Below are 20,440 nucleotides of genomic sequence, written 5' to 3' on the forward strand. Positions count from 1 at the left end.
CCAAAGGCCGTTGAGAAAAATCAAACGGCCACAAAGATAGAAAATAAAATGACAACTGTGCATCTCTCTGCAGGTATGGTAGACTGTCCGGCTATAAAGGCCGGATCATCTGCACAGGACGCGGACCATCCGACCCCTGAGGCCGAACCATCCGCACTACACCAAGACACCTCCGACGACGTACCGACGCCCATGGAGGAAGACGACCTGCAAGGAGAAGACCTGGTCGACTACGGAGCTACGCCATAACACTTAGAAAAATAGGAAAGCAAGGTGACGAATTGGTCAGGACCAGTATGACGCTCGGCGGTGTTGGGACTGACAGTTCGATCAAAGCTAAAGGGATCACGTCCGTTGAGTCAACCATCGAGACCAAGGCCACTGCGTACCATCCTAGTAAGTGGCAAGATGCCTAAGAAAACCGATGTGATCACATCGAGTTAGTTGCTTTTGGTTCGCTCAGCTCCACCAAAAGGCAGAGGGGCATATGTTGAGCACCATTTTGAGTGCACGGACGGTCCGGCCCTGGGGTCGGACGGTCCGCGGTCCGGACAGTCCGCGCCTATGGGCCGGACGGTCCGCGCAGGCGCAGAACAGATTAGGGTTCCGAGTTTCTTGCTATGTTTGTTGACGAAAATCTCGGGATAAGCTCGAAAATTAGTTTGTAAAGGGTCCAGCCCCCCTCCTCTATAAATAGAGAGGTATACGGCCGATCAATCATTATCAATCGAATCAATACAACTTCTATTTCGCATTTTATCCTAGGAGTAGTTCTAGTCTAGTTTAGGTTTAGCCTGTCGATCCCCAAATTCTTCGCCTCTCTTCGACTCTACGCCGATTAGAGGAGTCTAGGTCGGTCGGCCCGAGCCTAGACAACCCCTAGGATCTCTCCTCCCCGACGGGGTCCCTCCCGGGAGCAAGTCCAAGCGCCGCCGGCGATCTTCCGCCGCCTCTGCGCACGCGCGGACCGTCCGGCCCCAGAGCGCGGACCGTCCGGCCGTCAGGCAGGAAACCTTAGCCCATGCGTCAGGTCGCGGACCGTCCGGCCCCAGGCCGCGGACCGTCCGTGCCTGACCAAAGAGCACCGCCGTCGGTTCTTCTTGAGTATTTGGCGCTCCGAAAAAGTGTCAACACGAAGTAACTTCAAAGTTTAGATCTGCATAGACAAAATCGGCTGTGCATCATACAGAATGCGTGGCCCACTATTTCTTTTCCTTTTATTACCGGGAAGAACTGAATCTACACGCAACATTACAATGACCATTTCTGATACATCACTACGAGCTTGGGTACAGGGCATATGTTGCCTTCAGGTAGTCTATGATTTCAGCGCTTTCAAACATCTGGACTCCCGTGTTAGGATCTTCGATGTACGGCGCCTGCCAACACAGTAACACATACACACACACATATACATGATGTCGCACACCAGGCAGGCAAATCAAAAGAATGTTCAGCGTCAAATGCATCAATAGCGTTATAGCAAGGCGTCCTACCTGGAAAAGCCCCTTTTTCTTGAAAAATTCTTGTCGTTTGGGGCTGCCTCGTGCGCAGCTGCAGGAGTAACTTCTAGTTACTAACACTCTTGCAGAGCACATATCTCAGTCCAGAAGAACTGAACTAAAGTGATAATTCTACTAGGTTAAGTTTAGCAACAGCTTGCAGGCTGTTCTGAATTCTGATGCCATTCAGTGACTTGTGGTTTTAAAGTATTTTGGATACCTGTGTAGCAGATGTGGCAATTCCAACTCGACAAGTGTCTCTCGTACTAATTTACAGAAGGGAGATCCCTGCGAAAACAGACCATCAGCTATTCAGAGTCCACGCGACCTGTATAGTAAGAAGAGAGCTCATGTGCTGAGGATTCAGACCTCACATGCCCATATCTCTATGGGCTGCGGTGGGACTTTTGAAGCAATGTAGGAATTTCCCTGTAAACAACGACGTAATGCCACACGTTTCTGAGCAAACATCCAGAGGAAAACACGCAGCGAACTTTGTTATATTGTTTTTGCACAATGTACCTTTCCAATACGACCAAGAGTAGCAAGCCCTGCTGTAATTGCCTAAAAAATATTTAAAAGTTATCAAAACTGCAAACTGATCCTTGGCACAAAATAAAGCATTATACCCATCGGATAGGCAAATACTGAAGCATACTGAAAGCAAAGTGTAAATATGTCAAATATTCCTCGATAATAGTTGGGGTACTTAGTTCAAACATATTTTTATACATTTGGACTAATATGTACACTGGTTAAAACATATAATATACTTTTAAATTGCTGGGTGCTTGTTTACTTACTGTCAACAGACCAAGTGATAGCATAATTGGAACAGTTCCATCGCCTAAGAAAAACAAGCATAAGTGAGTGAGGTCAGTAAGGTCATTATAGGAAGAAACTTTAAGAGGGCATACCCAGTGCCAAAAATGGGGTCTAGGAAGGGGATAAAACGATACAATCCTTTTCACACACAAATCCAGTGAGGCTCCCACATGAATGGGGTCTCGGGGATAAACCAAGACAAGCCTTTTCCCCCACAAATAGGGAGGAACAACCTTTAAGAGCAAAAGTGAAAAGGAGATGTGTTGAATACACACCATATGTATCAGCTAGATATTTTATGATGTCATCGGATTCATACATGGCGACCCCTGTGTTTGGATCTACCTGCAATAGAGGTGCATCTTATGTAACTGTTAACACTGAATGATAGAACTGATTTGCATTTCATTACGCAATTTATTTCTTGGGAAAACTCAGATGACCAACCTTACTTTCCTCGACGAAAAATTATGACACACACATCAAAGCTTATTTATCAAATATAATGAGCAAGTTAACCTATCTTGCCAGGGGCCCACAGGTTATACTCAGTGGTCATCATATGAGCAAGTTTATTTATCAAATAAAATTCATACGCCACATTTCCATATTTAACATACGTGGATGTGGATGAGGAGATGCTAGCAACCAAATATGATCTGAAGTGCTAACACAAAATAGAATATCAGAATTTATGTAGGACGTCTGCATACCATGTAAGGGAATTGTTTCTTTCCACCCATTTCGAGGACTTTAGGTCGGAATGTTGGGCCTTTTTGAGGACAGGGGTAAAATAATACATCTAGGTCCAAGACTGTTACCATCTCTCTGACCTGCAATTTTTCCATGGTGAATACAAACAACAAAATTGCTCTTGTGCATGAAGAATGACATCTGCAAAACGCAGTTGCAAGAGGCTGGGCATATTCACCTTCCGACAAAATGGACAACTGAAGATTAGCAAGAATACACCAACAATGAAGAGAAGAAACAAGTCAGCATGATTACTCAGAACAGGAGGAAGAAGCAAGATATGCTGTACCCTTCAAATTCATATATCTCGATAGGCTTTTCTGGTCGTTTGCACTGTCCTATTTTTGATTCCTCTTTCACCTTCCAAGCTACGATAAGAAACGCATGTTTACAAGTAAACTTAACAGAGCTATGTATTCCACAAACTGCATCTTATTGTGCGATTCTTTGTGGTTTCCATGATATAGTAGGAGTAATAATAGCTGCAATGGAAAAATTGTGAATAAACTCACCTCCAAATTCCAGTGCATACTGGTCTGATGGTATCTCTGATGGAGAAACAAGAGATGGCGAGTACCTGCACATTGAAGTGACACGTGCAGGTAAGCAGGTGCAGGCTGTAGCCCGTAGGCGAGGTAGACGCCCGGACGGTGAGAGAAGGCGCGGTGCGTACCCGAGGACGAAGACGCCGGTGCCGAGGCGAAGGGGGATGGCGAGCGAGGCGCCGAGGACGCTGCCCACCTGGCCGGACTTGACCTCGTACCTCTTGGGCTCGGGCGCCTTGAACCCCGGCGGAGGCTTGAACTCGGGCGCCGGCTCAGGCGCGGAGGTGGAGACGGCTGCGGCGGTGGTGTCCGGCTGGGCCCTGACGGCGAGAGAAGCGGCCCTGGCGGCGCGCGCGGTGGCGGTGGCACCCAAGGCGACGGTGCGGCGGGGAAGGAGGAGGGGCGTGCGGTGGTGCAGCGCGGTGGGTGCGGCGGGCGGAGCCATGGATTGGATTCGGCAGCGACGGCGACTCGGGCCGGACGGCGGGGAGCGGCGTGCGAGTTTCTGTGGCGCCTACGCCGCTACGCGGCGAGACGCGGGGACGAAGCGATTGGTGTACCTGCGGCACTGCTGGCGAGTTATTTGTGATTATAATCATTTCGTCCCGCAGCCTCGCCTCTTTGTATCCCGCAGCCCGTCATCGCCCAGATTGGTATTGCTGTCGTACATCACTCGCTGGATTGGGTTTATTTTCATACGGCTGACTAATTTACCCTTCCCTTTTCACCCAGTCCGGTCGCAACGACGACGAGCCTCGTCGATCTCCAGCCATGGATGAAGACGTCGCGATAGCGCCTGAGCACGAGGAGCGCGCGCCCGGAGCTCCAGCGTCACCTCGGCCCGCGGCGACATCTCCAGGGCGGCCGTGACCAGGCTGAGTGCCGCCGCCGCCGCATCGTCGGTGTCCTGCGCGGCCGCAGTGAGAGTCGCCCGCGCCTCGCCGAGATACGTGTCGAACACCTGTCGCACATGGACTTGGTGCCTGGCGGGACGCAATGGCGCCATCGTCCCCTTCCTCCGCTCCGGCCAAGAAACGCATCCAACTGGTTGAGAGGCAACAACAAGGTTCGTGCCTGCATTGCATTGCATTGCTCTCCTCGATTTCGCCTTTGCAATCCCGAGAGAAGAGCCCGAGGTGCTACTCTTGCTGTTTCCATCCACCAGGCGCTCTCACCTTTCGTCTCCAGATGGCTCTTCTGTTCCGTGTGATGCGTTCTGTTTGCGTTGTTCGAGGATGCGGCTTGATTTATTTCGTTGTCCTTTTCCTCCTCGTACGGTTTCGCACGTACCTCGGCGAGGCGCGGGCGACTCTCGCTGCGGCCGCGCAGGACACCGACGACGCGGCGGCGGCGGCGCTCGGCCTAGTCACGGCCGCCCTGGAGATGACGCCGCGGGCCGAGGCGGCGCTGGAGCTCCGGGCGCGCTCCTCGCGCTCAGGCGCTACCGTGACGTCTTCATCCATGGCTGGAGATCGTAACGTCATCATCCATGGCTGGAGATCGACGAGGCTCGTCGTCATTGATAGTCGCCTAGAGGGGGGTGAATAGGGCGAAACTGAAATTTACAAATATAAACACAACTACAAGCCGGGTTAGCGTTAAAAATATAAACGAGTCCGCGAGAGAGGGTGAAAAACAAATCGCAAGCAAATGAAGAGTGTGACACGCGGATTTGTTTTACCGAGGTTCGGTTCTCGCAAACCTACTCCCCGTTGAGGAGGCCACAAAGGCCAGGTCTCTTTCAACCCTTCCCTCTCTCAAACGGTCCCTCGGACCGAGTGAGCTTCTCTTCTCAAATCAAAGCCGGGAACAAAACTTCCCTGCAAGGGCCACCACACAATTGGTGCCTCTTGCCTTGATTACAATGGAGTTTTGATCTCAAGAACAAGTGAGAAAGAAAAGAAGCAATCCAAGCGCAAGAGCTCAAAAGAACACGGCAAATCTCTCTCGCTAATCACTAAAGACTTGTGTGGAATTTGGAGAGGATTTGATCTCTTTGGTGTGTCTAGAATTGAATGTCTAGCTCTTGTAAGTGGTTGAGAAGTGAAAAACTTGGATGCAATGAATTGTGGGGTGGTTGGGGTATTTATAGCCCCAACCACCAAACTTGACCGTTGGTGGGGCTGTCTGTTCGATGGCGCACCGGACAGTCCGGTGCACACGGGACATGTCCGGTGCCCCAGCCACGTCACCAATGCCGTTGGAGTTCTGACTTCTGGGCCCGCCTCGATGTCCGGTGGCGCACCGGACATGTACTGTTGCGTGTCCGGTGCGCCAGTATGGGCACGCCTGACTTCTGCGCGCGCAGCGCGCGCATTTAATGCGGTTGCAGACGACCGTTGGCGCGAAGTAGCCGTTGCTCCGAGGATGCACCGGACAGTCCGGTGAATTATAGCGGAGCAGCCTTCGTGCAATCCCGAGGCTGGCGAGTTCCAGAGCCGCGTCCCGTTGGGGCACCGGACAGACTGGTGAATTATAGCGTGTCGGCTCCTGGAAAATCCCGAGGCTGAGGAGTTCAGCGCGAGGCCCCCTGGTGCACCGGACACTGTCCGGTGCGCCACCGGACAGTCCGGTGTGCCGGACCAGGGAGGCTTCCGGGATACTTTTAGCTCTCTATTTTGAACCCAACTTTGGTCTTTTTAATTGGCTTGTTGTGAACCTTTGACACCTGTATAACTTATACACTAGAACAAACTAGTTAGTCCAAAGATTTGTGTTGGGCAATTCAACCACCAAAATTATATAGGAACTAGGTGTAAGCCTAATTCCCTTTCAATCTCCCCCTTTTTGGTGATTGATGCCAACACAAACCAAAGCAAATATAGAAGTGCATAATTGAACTAGTTTGCATAATATAAGTGCAAAGGTTGCTTGGAATTGAGCCAATATAACTACTTATAAGATATGCATGGATTGTTTCTTCATTTTTAACATTTTGGACCACGCTTGCACCACATGTTTTGTTTTTGCAAACTCTTTTGTAAATCCTTTTCAAAGTTCTTTTGCAAATAGTCAAAGGTAAATGAATAAGATTTTGCAAAGCATTCTCAAGATTTGAAATTTTCTCCCCCTGTTTCAAATGCTTCTCCTTTGACTAAACAAAACTCCCCTTAAATGAGATCCTCCTCTTAGTGTTCAAGAGGGTTTTGATATATCATTTTTGAAATACTACTTTCTCCCCCTTTTGAACACAATAGGAAAACCAATTGATAATATTCTTGGAAACACGAAGTTTTTGAAATTGGTGGTGGTGCGGTCCTTTTGCTTTGGGCTCTTACTTTCTCCCCCTTTGGCATGAATCGCCAAAAACGGAATCATTAGAGCCCTCTTGGTGCTATCTTCCCCTTTGGTCATAAATAAATGAGTTAAGATTATACCAAAGACGAAGTCCTTTTGCTTTCTCCCCCAAAGATGGAGAGTCTCTTGGAGCGACGGCGAAGGATGAGTTACGGAGTGGAAGCCTTTGTCTTCGCCGAAGACTCCAATTCCCTTTCAATACACCTATGACTTGGTTTGAAATAGACTTGAAAAACACATTAGTCATAGCATATGAAAGAGACATGATCAAAGGTATATAGAAGAGCAATGTGTGCAATTTAACAAAAGAAGTTCCTAGAATCAAGAATATTGAGCTCATGCCTAAGTTTGTTAAAAGATTGTTCATCAAGAGGCTTGGTAAAGATATCGGCTAATTGATCTTTAGTATTTATGTATGAAATCTCGATATCTCCCTTTTGTTGGTGATCCCTAATAAAATGATACCGAATGGCTATGTGCTTAGTGCGGCTATGCTCGACGGGATTGTCGGCCATTTTGATTGCACTCTCATTATCACATAGCAAAGGAACTTTGGTTAATTTGTAACCGTAGTCCCGCAGGGTTTGCCTCATCCAAAGCAATTGCGCGCAACAATGACCTGCGGCAATGTACTCGGCTTCGGCGGTTGAAAAAGCGTCCGAATTTTGCTTCTTTGAATCCCAAGACACCAAGGATCTTCCCAAGAACTGGCAAGTCCCTGATGTGCTCTTTCTAATGATTTTACACCCCGCCCAATCGGCATCCGAATAACCAATTAAATCAAATGTGGATCCCCTAGGATACCAAAGCCCAAACTTAGGAGTATAAGCCAAATATCTCAAGATTCGTTTTACGGCCGTAAGGTGAGCTTCCTTAGGGTCGGCTTGGAATCTTGCACACATGCATACGGAAAGCATAATATCCGGTCGAAATGCACATAAATAGAGTAAAGAGCCTATCATCGACCGGTATACCTTTTGATCCACGGACTTACCTCCCGTGTCGAGGTCGAGATGCCCATTAGTTCCCATGGGTGTCTTGATGGGTTTGGCATCCTTCATTCCAAACTTGCTTAGAATATCTTGAGTGTACTTCGTTTGGCTAAGGAAGGTGCCTTCTTGGAGTTGTTTCACTTGAAATCCTAAGAAATACTTCAACTCCCCCATCATAGACATTTCGAATTTCTGTGTCATGATCCTACTAAATTCTTCACATGTAGACTCGTTAGTAGACCCAAATATAATATCATCAACATATATTTGGCATACAAACAAGTCATTTTCAAGAGTTTTAGTGAATAGAGTAGGATCGGCCTTTCCGACTTTGAATCCATTTGCAATAAGAAAATCTCTAAGGCATTCATACCATGCTCTTGGGGCTTGCTTGAGCCCATAAAGCGCCTTAGAGAGCTTATAGACATGGTTAGGATACTCACTGTCCTCAAAGCCGGGAGGTTGCTCAACATAGACCTCTTCCTTGATTGGTCCATTGAGGAAGGCACTTTTCACGTCCATTTGATAAAGCTTAAAGCCATGGTGAGTAGCATAGGCTAATAATATGCGAATTGACTCAAGCCTAGCTACGGGTGCATAGGTTTCACCAAAATCCAAACCTTCGACTTGTGAATACCCCTTGGCCACGAGTCGAGCTTTGTTCCTTGTCACCACACCATGCTCGTCTTGTTTGTTGCGGAAGACCCATTTGGTTCCTACAACATTTTGGTTAGGATGTGGAACTAAATGCCATACCTCATTTCTAGTGAAGTTGTTGAGCTCCTCTTGCATCGCCACCACCCATTCCGAATCTTGTAGTGCTTCCTCTACCCTGTGTGGCTCAATAGAGGAAACAAACGAGTAATGTTCACAAAAATGTGCAACACGAGATCTAGTGGTTACCCCCTTATGAATGTCGCTGAGGATGGTGTCGACGGGGTGATCTCGTTGGATTGCTTGGTGGACTCTTGGGTGTGGCGGCCTTGGTTCTTGCTCATCCTCCTTTTCTTGATCATTTTACATCTCCCCCTTGATCGTTGCCGTCATCTTGAGGTGGCTCATCCTCTTGATTCTCTTGTTCAACATCTTGAGCCTTATCCTCTTTTTGAGTTGGTGGAGATGCTTGCGTGGAGGAGGATGGTTGATCTTGTGCATTTGGAGACTCTTCGGATTCCTTAGGACACACCTCCTCAATGGACATGTTCCTTAGCGCGATGCACGGAGCCTCTTCAATACCTATCTCATCAAGATCAACTTGCTCTACTTGAGAGCCGTTAGTCTCATCAAACACAACGTCACAAGAAACTTCAACTTGTCCAGTGGACTTGTTAAAGACTCTATATGCCCTTGTGTTTGAATCATATCCTAGTAAAAAGCCTTCTACAGTCTTAGGAGCAAATTTAGATTTTCTACCTCTTTTAACAAGAATAAAACATTTGCTACCAAAGACTCTAAAATATGAAATATTGGGCTTTTTATCGATTAGGAGTTCGTATAATGTCTTCTTGAGGATTCGGTGTAGATACAACCGGTTGATGGCGTAGCAAGCGGTGTTGACCGCCTCCGCCCAAAACCGATCCGAAGTCTTGTACTCATCAAGCATGGTCCTTGCCATGTCCAATAGAGTTCGATTCTTCCTCTCCACTACACCATTTTGTTGTGGGGTGTAGGGAGAAGAGAACTCATGCTTGATGCCCTCCTCATCAAGAAAACCTTCGATTTGAGAGTTCTTGAACTCCGTCCCGTTGTCGCTTCTAATTTTCTTGATCCTTAAGTCGAACTCATTTTGAGCCCGTCTTAAGAATCCCTTTAAGGTCTCTTGGGTTTGAGATTTTTCCTGTAAAAAGAATACCCAAGTGAAGCGAGAATAATCATCCACAATAACTAGACAGTACTTACTCCCGCCGATGCTTATGTAAGCAATCGGGCCGAATAGATCCATGTGTAGAAGCTCCAGTGGCCTGTCGGTCGTCATGATGTTCTTGTGTGGATGATGGGCTCCAACTTGCTTTCCTGCTTGACATGCTCTACAAATCCTGTCTTTCTCAAAATGAACATTTGTTAGTCCTAAAATGTGTTCTCCCTTTAGAAGCTTATGAAGATTCTTCATCCCAACATGTGCTAGTCGGCGATGCCAGAGCCAGCCCATGTTAGTCTTGGCTATTAAGCATGTGTCGAGTTCAGTTCTATCAAAATCTACTAAGTATAGCTGACCCTCTAACACACCCTTAAATGCTATTGAATCATCATTTCTTCTAAAGACAGTGACACCTACATCAGTAAATAGACAGTTGTAGCCCATTTGACATAATTGAGAGACGGAAAGCAAATTGTAATCTAAAGAATCTACAAGAAAGACATTGGAAATAGAATGGTCAGGAGATATAGCAATTTTACCAAGACCTTTGACCAAACCTTGATTTCCATCCCCGAATGTGATAGCTCGTTGGGGATCTTTGTTTTTCTCGTAGGAGGAGAACATCTTCTTCTCCCCTGTCATATGGTTTGTGCACCCGCTGTCGAGTATCCAACTTGAGCCCCCGGATGCATAAACCTACAAAACAATTTTAGTTCTTGACTTTAGGTACCCAAATGGTTTTGGGTCCTTTGGCATTAGACACAAGAACTTTGGGTACCCAAACACAAGTCTTTGATCCCTTGTGCTTGTCCCCAACATATTTGGCAACTACTTTGCCGGATTTGTTAGTCAACACATAAGATGCATCAAAAGTTTTGAATGAAAAACTATGTTCATTTGATGCACTAGGAGCTTTCTTCTTAGGCAACTTAGCACGGGTTGGTTGCCTAGAACTAGATGTCTCACCCTTATACATAAAAGCATGATTAGGGCCAGAGTGAGACTTTCTAGAGTGAATTCTCCTAATCTTGTCCTCAGGATAACCGGCAGGGTATAAAATGTAACCCTCGTTATCCTGAGGCATGGGAGTCTTGCCCTTTACAAAATTAGACAATCTTTTAGGAGGGGCATTAAGTTTGACATTGTCTCCCCTTTGGAAGCCAATGCCATCCTTGATGCCAGGGCGTCTCCCACTATAGAGCATACTTCTAGCAAATTTAAACTTTTCATTTTCTAAGTTATGCTCGGCAATTTTAGCATCTAATTTAGCTATATGATCATTTTGTTGTTTAATTAAAGCCATGTGATCATGTATAGCATCAATGTTAACATCTCTACATCTAGTACAAATAGAAGTGTGCTCAATGGTAGATGTAGAGGGTTTGCAAGATTTTAGTTCTACAACCTTAGCATGCAATATTTTATTTTTACTTCTAAGGTCGGAAATAGTAGCATTGCAAACATCAAAATCTTTAGCCTTAACAAGTAATTTTTCATTTTTATTTCTAAGGCTAGCAAGAGAGATGTTCAATTCTTCAATCCTAGCAAGCAAATCATCATTAACATCTCTAGGATTGAAAGTTGAAACATTACAAACATGAGAATCAACCTTAGCTAACAAATTAGCATTTTTATTTCTAAGGTTGTCTATTGTCTCATGGCAAGTGCTTAGCTCACTAGATAATTTTTCACATTTTTCTACTTCTAGAGCATAAGCATTTTTAACCTTAACATGCTTCTTATTTTCTTTAATAAGGAAGTCCTCTTGGGTGTCCAAGAGATCATCCTTTTCATGAATGGCACTAATCAATTCATTAAGTTTCTCTTTTTGTTGCATGTTGAGGTTGGCAAAAAGGGTACGCAAATTATCTTCCTCATCACTAGCATTATCATCACTAGAGGATTCATATCTAGTGGAGGATTTAGATTTAACCTTCTTTTTGCCGTCCTTTGCCATGAGGCACTTGTGGCCGATGTTGGGGAAGAGAAGTCCCTTGGTGACGGCGATGTTGGCGGCGTCCTCGTCGGAGGAGGAGTCGCTAGAGCTTTCGTCGGAGTCCCACTCTTGACAAACATGGGCATCGCCGCCCCTCTTCTTGTAGTACCTCTTCTTTTCTCTCCTCTTGCCCTTCTTGTCGTTATCCCTGTCACTGTCACTTGATAATAGACATTTAGCAATAAAGTGACCGGGCTTACCACACTTGTAGCAAACCTTCTTGGAACGGGATTTGTAATCCTTCCCCTTCCGTTGCTTGAGGATTTGGCGAAAGCTCTTGATGACGAGCGCCATTTCCTCATTGTCGAGCTTGGAGGCGTCGATCGGTTGTCTACTTGGTGTAGACTCCTCCTTCTTTTCCTCCGTCGCCTTGAATGCGACGGGTTGAGCTTCGGATGTGGAGGGATCATCAAGCTCGTTGATCTTCCTCGAGCCTTCGATCATGCACTCAAAACTCACAAAATTCCCGATAACTTCCTCGGGGGTCATTAGTGTGTATCTTGGGTTGCCACGGATTAATTGAACTTGAGTAGGGTTAAGGAAAATAAGAGATCTTAGAATAACCTTAACCACCTCGTGGTCATCCCACTTTTTGCTCCCGAGGTTGCGCACTTGATTCACCAAGGTCTTGAGCCAGTTGTACATGTTTTGTGGCTCCTCCCCTTTGCGAAGCCGGAACCGACCGAGCTCCCCCTCGATCGTCTCCCGCTTGGTGATCTTTGTGAGCTCATCTCCTTCGTGAGCGGTTTTGAGCACATCCCAAACCTCCTTGGCGCTCTTCAACCCTTGCACTTTGTTATACTCCTCTCTACTTAGTGAGGCGAGGAGTATTGTTGTCGCTTGAGAGTTGAAGTGCTCGATTTGGGCCACCTCATCCTCATCATAGTCTTCATCCCCTACGGATGGTATCTGTGCACCAAACTCAACAACATCCCATATACTTTTGTGGAGCGAGGTTAGATGAAATCGCATTAAATCACTCCACCTAGCGTAATCTTCATCATCAAAAGTTGGTGGTTTGCCTAATGGGACTGAAAGTAAAGGTGTGTGTTTAGAAATGCGAGGGTAGCGTAGGGGGATCTTACTATACTTCTTTCGCTCTTGGCGCTTAGAAGTGACGGATGCCGCGTCAGAGCCGGAGGTGGATGTTGATGAAGTGTCGGTCTCGTAATAGACGACTTTCCTCATCCTCTTGTGCTTGTCCCCACTCCGATGCGGCTTGTGAGAAGAAGATTTCTTCTTCTTCTCTTTGTGGTGAGAAGAAGATTTCTTCTCCTTCCCTTTGTTGGAGGAGCTCTTCTTCTTCTCCTTCCTCTTGGTGCGGGACTCTTCCGATGAAGTGCTCCCGTGGCTTGTAGTGGGCTTTTCGCCGGTTTCCATCTCCTTCTTGGCGTGATCTCCCGACATCACTTCGAGCGGTTAGGCTCTAATGAAGCACCGGGCTCTGATACCAATTGATAGTCGCCTAGAGGGGGGGTGAATAGGGTGAAACTGAAATTTACAAATATAAACACAACTACAAGCCGGGTTAGCGTTAGAAATATAAACGAGTCCGCGAGAGAGGGTGAAAAACAAATCGCAAGCAAATGAAGAGTGTGACACACGGATTTGTTTTACCGAGGTTCGGTTCTCGCAAACCTACTCCCCGTTGAGGAGGCCACAAAGGCCGGGTCTCTTTCAACCCTTCCCTCTCTCAAACGGTCCCTCGGACCGAGTGAGCTTCTCTTCTCAAATCAAAGCCGGGAACAAAACTTCCCCGCAAGGGCCACCACACAATTGGTGCCTCTTGTCTTGATTACAATGGAGTTTTGATCTCAAGAACAAGTGAGAAAGAAAAGAAGCAATCCAAGCGCAAGAGCTCAAAAGAACACGGCAAATCTCTCTCGCTAATCACTAAAGACTTGTGTGGAATTTGGAGAGGATTTGATCTCTTTGGTGTGTCTAGAATTGAATGCCTAGCTCTTGTAAGTGGTTGAGAAGTGAAAAACTTGGATGCAATGAATGGTGGGGTGGTTGGGGTATTTATAGCCCCAACCACCAAACTTGACCGTTGGTGGGGCTGTCTGTTCGATGGCGCACCGGACAGTCCGGTGCACACGGGACATGTCCGGTGCCCCAGCCACGTCACCAGTGCCGTTGGAATCTGACCGTTGGAGTTCTGACTTCTGGGGCCGCCTCGATGTCCGGTGGCGCACCGGACATGTACTGTTGGGTGTCCGGTGCGCCAGTATGGGCACGCCTGACTTCTGCGCGCGCAGCGCGCGCATTTAATGCGGTTGCAGACGACCGTTGGCGCGAAGTAGCCGTTGCTCCAAGGATGCACCGGACAGTCCGGTGCACACCGGACATGTCCGGTGAATTATAGCGGAGCAGCCTTCGTGCAATCCCGAGGCTGGCGAGTTCCAGAGCCGCGTCCCGTTGGGGCACCGGACACACCGGACAGTCCGGTGAATTATAGCGCGCCGGCTCCTGGAAAATCCCAAGGCTGAGGAGTTCAGCGCGAGGCCCCCTGGTGCACCGGACACTGTCCGGTGCGCCAAACCAGGGAGGCTTCCGGGATACTTTTAGCTCTCTATTTTGAACCCAACTTTGGTCTTTTTAATTGGCTTGTTGTGAACCTTTGACACCTGTATAACTTATACACTAGAACAAACTAGTTAGTCCAAAGATTTGTGTTGGGCAATTCAACCACCAAAATTATATAGGAACTAGGTGTAAGCCTAATTCTCTTTCAGTCATTGTGACCGGACTGGGCGAAAAGGAAAGGGTAAATTAGTCAGCCGTATGAAAACAACCCCAATCTGGCGAGTGGTGCACGACAGCAATACCAATCTGGCGATAACGAGCTGCGGGATACTAAAGAGGCGAAGCCGCACGACGAGATGATCATAATCAAAAATAACTCACTGCTGGCTGGCTGCTGCAAGTGCAAGTGGAGTGGGTGGGCCCGGTCTGTTAAATGGAGTAATGACCACCGGTGATACGTTAGCCAGCTTCTGACATGTGGGACAACAGACGGCCCATAAACTCCCGCTCGACTGGGGATCTTTGGGTCGGCGAAAATCCCTTTCAACATTCGTGGGCGGGGCGGATGACCTGGAGCTGGAGGTTCGTGGTAGCGGCCGCCGCCGGCCATGGAGAAGAGAAATCGGATTCTCGACCTGCAGGACCTCCTCTCTGACGCGGACTTCGGCCCACTACTCGCCCGACAGCTACTGTCTCCGTTCATGCGGCGGCCACCTACCTACCTCGTAGCAAGACACCATATCATAAGTGCTGCCATGGATTTGCACCTAGAGCTCTACATTGGTCGCCGGCGCCGCGGCGGAGGCGAGACTCAGAACTCAGAAGTACCCTCCCATGGGAGTCCACTTCTGTCGGCTTGATGGAGCACCTGATGGATGGAGAGGAGCTCGCCCAACAGGTACTCTCACCCCACCAGGCTATTTTTCTTTTATAGAACTTATAATTGATAATCTATTTTATACATTCAGAAGCATCAGATAGCATGCATTATATGCCAATGAAATTTCCTTCGTGGAGAGTTTGAGTAGCTTGTCTCTGATGCTTATCCATGTCCCTTTCTTATTTTTCTTCTTCTCTTTTTTAATTAGATAGACGTCGCCCGTGGGTTAAATATCTTGTGTAGTCATTTGTTAAGGCGAGAATATTGTTACTTCTCAGACATGTATTAGTAGCTTGTCTCTGATCTGGTAGTAACATGATAACAATTATTAATTTTGAGAAAAAAATCGTACGTACATTATTAATTAATAACATTCGGAGTCAAGTCAATATTATGCATCAGTAATATTGTATAAAAAATTTAGCCACCTTACTTTAATCATGAACAAATAAATTAAAAATGGGGAATGGGAGGTAATTATGGTGGTTGAAAGAAAAAACGATATTTTATGGTGGCGGAAATAAATAACGGGGAATGAGAAATTTAGAAGATAGCCTTAGCTTCCGTTCTTTTATCCGCAGCCACAACTTTTGCTCTGCGTCTCCCAAGTTCCCGATCTCGGCCGCGCGAGGTAGTGTTTGGTTGAGGAGCAAGTAGAACAGAGCCGTTCTATCCTTGATTCTAGAAACGGAGCCGCTCTGTTCTGTGTTTAGTAATCTGTAACGGAGTGGCTCTATTTTTTGTTTGGTTGCAGAGTGAATGGAACGGAGCGTGACTGTGAGAGCGGGATGGGAACGGAGCGGCTCCGTCCGGTTGATTTTTTTGGAGCGGAATGGTTCCGGATCTGAGGAGAATATTCTCTAATTGGAGTCATTTCGTTCTAGTTCCTTTGTAACAAAAAAACAACAAAACTGAGACAGAACGGTTTCGTTTTACTTGGCTCTTCAACCAAACACTACGTAAGTGCACCTCGTGCGTGATCAACAGGTCCTTCCTGCTGCCGCGGCCGCCTCCCACTTCGACTGCTCCCGCACCTTTCGTTCACGCAAGCGCAACCTGCTTCTCCCGCTGGCTGTCTCGGACACCCCCTCCCTCCTGCCACGCATCCTCCCCGCCCACGAGTCTCCCCCGCAAGGCCGCAACCGGATAATAAGGAAGAGGAAGAGAAACCGTGCGGTGCGGCGAAAGGAACAGTGAAAAAGGAAGAATCTCTGATCGAGGTTCCTGTCCGGCTTGCAGAATCTTGGCGGCCAGCCAGCCATATATGGATGTACTGCTAGGTTCCGGGAGGTTCTTGGCGCGACGGCCTCCCCTCGCGCTCGTCCCTCGCTGCTCTCGAGGCTCCCCGGACAAAAGCGGCAGCGACAAAGGTACGCGATCTCGTAACTGTCGCTGTCTAGTTCCTTGCTGCTACCGTAGAACTGTTTGGTGAAATGCCACTGAGAGATCCAGCACGGTTTAAGAAGTAGCCCGGTCATCGCATCAGGAGTGCAGGACGCAACTGCCTGCTTGATGCGATCTGTTTATCTGATCGCGTAGGGCCTGCTAAGATTTGAGTTGGCCCTGCTTGCTTGCTTGCTTGTTTGCTTCAATTTCAAGAGGCCGGTGCAGGTTTTGGTGGTTATCTCCGACCTTTAGACAAGATATGTATACGTTATAGTTTGACGTAAGGAGTTGTATTAAGCCGAGAGAGAAGAAAAAAAAATCAAAGATGCACCAGTTGTGTAGACCGTCCTCATGTTGGCGTTCATTTCCCTTTCTGTGTGTCTGAATGAGGTTTACAGTCCACAATCCAGTAGTTAGGTCCTGACTAATCCAAAACACTTTTACTCCATTTTTTTGGTTTTTGACACGATGCAAACTCTCCTTCACTGTAATTGAAACCTTTTCTTTATTTTAAAAAAAAATGTCAGCAGTATGATGGTTTTGAAGGAGAAACAGTGTTTCTGCTTTCCGGAGATTTCCACACTCGAATTTGCACTATTCTTCGTATACCTAATCCCTTTACACTGAAAAAGTTACTACCCGACTTTGATTCTGTTTATCCCTACATTTGCTTTGGTGGATTTTTGGTGGTGATGATTGATGAATTTCCATCTTAATTATAGTTGTTTTTAGAAGTCTATTCTACATTATGGTACAAGGTTATGTATGATCTGAGAAACATCTTATGGCCAGAATTTTGTTGCTGTACTAATAAAATAACAGTAGATGGCTCGGGTCTCTCCTGCAAAACAAAAATTATAACCATAGATTAGATAGCTTGCAAGGAGAGGATGGGCCACTGTTCTAAAATTTGCTCCCATCAGCCTGAAAACACAAAGGGCATTGCTCTATATTGCTCCTTTGCACAGGATGTTTGGAAAAACCCGAACTGGATGTACATGGCTAGCTGTAGCTCTAGTCTGCAATTGCAAAAGACCTCCTAGAAATGTGGTGGTAGTTCTGGTGGAAAGGAGAAAGGAAGCGAGTGGCATCGTTGGCTACATCTTGTGAAACCGTCGCAATACACCAAACCATAGTGTGTTTAAAAAAAACAAAAATCTGACAATCAGATAGCATCTACTACGTCATCAGGGAGGATATTGCTCAAACAAAGTTAGCATTAGGAAGTTAAACCTTCTGTATAGATTTAAATCTGCTGGTGTGACCCCACTGTACCTTTTAAAGCTTCTTACTTCCCTTTTTGATCAAGATGACACCGTTCATGCCTTCCTTTTTAACAAGAAAAAGAAATTCGCACTACTTATCTGTCCATAGTCACTTAGTTTATTTTGGATACCATTATGACGGTAAAAGTAACCATCTCTTCTCTTCCTCGTCAGGTGAAACCTCAGCTGACTGGGACAAGGCATGGTCTGCCTTCAAGAAGAAAGGGAAGAGGACCCTGTTTTCTGATTTCTCACCGGACAAGTACGTGATCTGGAACCCACGGCGCAGCGAGTATCCATTGTCAGAAGAGGTCGATCCAATCAAGAGAAGTGAAAGATCTAACTTGATGCTGTGGACAAGCCCCCAGTTCACCTTGGTCGGGGCGATTATCATCGTCTTGACATTGCTAATCTATACACTAGTTGTTCCTCCTCCCAAGTAACTGCAGAGGTGACAACTACTAGGGGGGTGAGCTGTAAACTAGTAGTATTTCAACTGGGGAGTCTGTATTGTACATTTTTACGTGTACTATGGCAACTATAGCAGTATTAATTCAATTGCGATCATGTAGATACAACACCACTGTCCATTCCATTCTGGAGGTTTTCTTCAATTGTGTGCTAAATGGCTGCTGTCTGAGTCTTATATTCACTTATTATAATGAAGAAATATTTGGGGTCAGGTAGAATTATATGTTGGTCGATATTTGATGCTCCTAATGTGTGTTTCTAAACAGCAACTTATCAATCATATCTCCCACAACATACCTATTTCAAACTTCACTCTGTGAACAATGCAGCGTAAAATAGTGTTTTGTACGGCTACACACGATCTGGTGTAGATAGCTGTATTAACCTGTGAAAGTTTGTACTAGTGTTGGGAGTGTTTGGGCAACGGGGAACTGATGGACACATGAGAATCACGTTTCTTATTACAGATAAATTCAGGTCAATGTCAGATCATCGCCTTCATACAATAATAAGCCTTAGGCATTAGGATGTGTTTTAACAGACAATTGGTCCACGGTGGTGGCCAGGACTTTCTTTCCCTGTGTGAATGGAATAGAAGATGGGGTACAATACATTCTGGGACCTTTTCAAACCTGAGAGACGAGCTCCTTGCTCCCCAAGGAAGTTTGTCACACACACTCTCCCCCATCGCCGCATGTCCCCAGCATCTCATCTGCTCTGCGCCTATAAAAGTGAGCAAGCCTTCGCCTCCTGCCGTCACTCACTCTGACATCAGACACAACACTCAGCAGATGGCTCTTCAGTCCCCTGATTCCCGTGCCTTCCTGAGCAAGAAGCCACCCGCGGCGGCGATGGAGCGGCAGGAGGCGGCGAGGCGGACCCTGCCGCGGCGCGGGCAGATCAAGCTGCGCATCTTCGCGAGCCTGTTCCGGTGCTTCATCACCCCCGAGGCACCCGCGCGCAAGGAAGGCGACAAGAACAGAGATGGCGGCGGCCGCCGCGTTTCCCCAGGTGGCTGACGCGGCTCGAGCGATGCAGGATGTTGTCTCTGAACTCCGGCTTCAGCTCGAGTGCTACGTCTCAGTTCTCACTGTATATAATATAATAGGCTTAGCTGCAGTACAGCCTGCGGAAGAGTGGTTCAATTTTTCTGAGAATTTGTTAGCCTGAATGATGACAAAAACAAAAACAAAAACAAAAAAACAGCCTGTTCAAGTGTAAATTTCTACCTGTAGAGTTGCAGTTAGGGTCAAGTGATACCTTGACTTTGTAAATTCGCCTCTCTGGATATACTGGTGTAATCTACTTGTTTCAGTCAATGCCTTGGCTACCGAGTACCGAGCAGTATTGACATCCCTTCATTTCATTTGGTCGAATTTCCCTGGTATCCTAATCAGGGCATGTACAATCTAGATACTGCTGCACGGTACTATAAGACACAACTAAAACACAACATAATACAGTGGTCATGTCTAAAACATGTGTCTTACCATATTTATTGTACCAATCAGAGCATTCAATAAATTAAAGTGGCTAATCAGCTAGTCTCCTGTCTCGAAAATAGAGCCAAGACATTGTGTCTTTGTCAAGATACATGTCTTGAGTTTTTTTACATTCACCCCCTAAACACACTCTAAGACACAACTTAAGACACACATTGTACATACCCTCAGGAGTAATAGCTATTTGATAGTTGGTTTATTAGATACATGTTCTAAACCTTTTAGCTAGTTTTAACAGCTAATAATTAGTTTTAGAAGTTTGGAACATCGCCTTAGTACCGGTTCACTATAGTAATGATCTTGTAGGCTTCTCTATTTCGTACTCACAATTTTAGTTTCTGTCTAAATGTATTAACAAGTTAGGGCCCCTTTGGTAGGGCTTATTTTTCAGCTTCGGCTCTGTCTCATGCAAAAGTTGTGCCAAACACCTCTTTTTCAAATGGCTTCACCAGTGAAGTGCTTTTCCAAAATGAACTAGAGGGCATGAGCCAAAAAAAATGGCTCACCCGGATTCAGCTCACGTCATTTTTGCACAATAGCCCTCCCACCAGTCCAAATTATTTTTTTTGGTCCTGCCCTCAATCCCTAGCCACGTACAGGAGAGATAAACTATACAAGGGTCTTTCTGAAAAACAACCTATA

The 20,440-nt window shown here is 46.5% G+C and overlaps 2 protein-coding genes across 3 annotated transcripts; one reads left to right on the forward strand and one right to left on the reverse strand.

Annotated features, from left to right (window-relative positions):
* Positions 1-1,138: 1,138 nt before the first annotated feature.
* On the reverse strand, positions 1,139-4,157 carry LOC100272476 (uncharacterized). The gene is made up of 12 exons (NM_001310588.2): positions 3,754-4,157; positions 3,593-3,657; positions 3,370-3,448; positions 3,259-3,277; positions 3,041-3,160; positions 2,603-2,672; positions 2,306-2,349; positions 2,025-2,066; positions 1,872-1,931; positions 1,723-1,790; positions 1,497-1,554; positions 1,139-1,379 (listed from the first exon to the last, which is right to left on the reverse strand). Exons 1-12 carry the CDS (start codon positions 4,068-4,070, stop codon positions 1,278-1,280), a joined length of 1,044 nt encoding a protein of 347 aa, NP_001297517.1. The 5' UTR covers positions 4,071-4,157; the 3' UTR covers positions 1,139-1,277.
* Positions 4,158-14,767: 10,610 nt separating this feature from the next.
* On the forward strand, positions 14,768-18,507 carry LOC103643194 (uncharacterized). 2 transcript variants are annotated; one of them, XM_035964232.1, is made up of 3 exons: positions 14,768-15,192; positions 15,929-16,544; positions 18,000-18,507. In XM_035964232.1, the coding sequence occupies exons 2-3, from the start codon at positions 16,439-16,441 to the stop codon at positions 18,266-18,268; spliced, it is 375 nt and encodes a 124-aa protein (XP_035820125.1). In that variant the 5' UTR covers positions 14,768-15,192; positions 15,929-16,438; the 3' UTR covers positions 18,269-18,507. The 2 variants fall into 2 exon arrangements, with proteins under 2 accessions (XP_035820125.1, XP_008664569.1); XM_008666347.4 differs by lacking the exon at positions 15,929-16,544 and having other exon boundaries at positions 14,824-15,192.
* Positions 18,508-20,440: the final 1,933 nt, after the last annotated feature.

The sequence above is a fragment of the Zea mays genome, chromosome 1, assembly GCF_902167145.1.
Source record: "Zea mays cultivar B73 chromosome 1, Zm-B73-REFERENCE-NAM-5.0, whole genome shotgun sequence".
In the NCBI taxonomy this organism is placed as follows: Eukaryota; Viridiplantae; Streptophyta; class Magnoliopsida; order Poales; family Poaceae; genus Zea; species Zea mays.

What these genes read in the sequence shown, in the direction of transcription:
- LOC100272476 (NM_001310588.2), bottom strand. Translation starts at nt 4,070, where the DNA reads ATGGCTCCGCCCGCCGCACCCACCGCGCTGCACCACCGCACGCCCCTC. An exon ending in AGAAACAATTCCCTTACATG is followed by an intron (nt 2,673 to 3,040) that starts GTATGCAGACGT and finishes CCTCTATTGCAG; the next exon opens with GTAGATCCAAACACAGGGGT. An exon ending in AGAAAAAGGGGCTTTTCCAG is followed by an intron (nt 1,380 to 1,496) that starts GTAGGACGCCTT and finishes CTGTGTTGGCAG; the next exon opens with GCGCCGTACATCGAAGATCC.
- LOC103643194 (XM_035964232.1), top strand. Translation starts at nt 16,439, where the DNA reads ATGGATGTACTGCTAGGTTCCGGGAGGTTCTTGGCGCGACGGCCTCCC. An exon ending in CAAAAGCGGCAGCGACAAAG is followed by an intron (nt 16,545 to 17,999) that starts GTACGCGATCTC and finishes CTTCCTCGTCAG; the next exon opens with GTGAAACCTCAGCTGACTGG.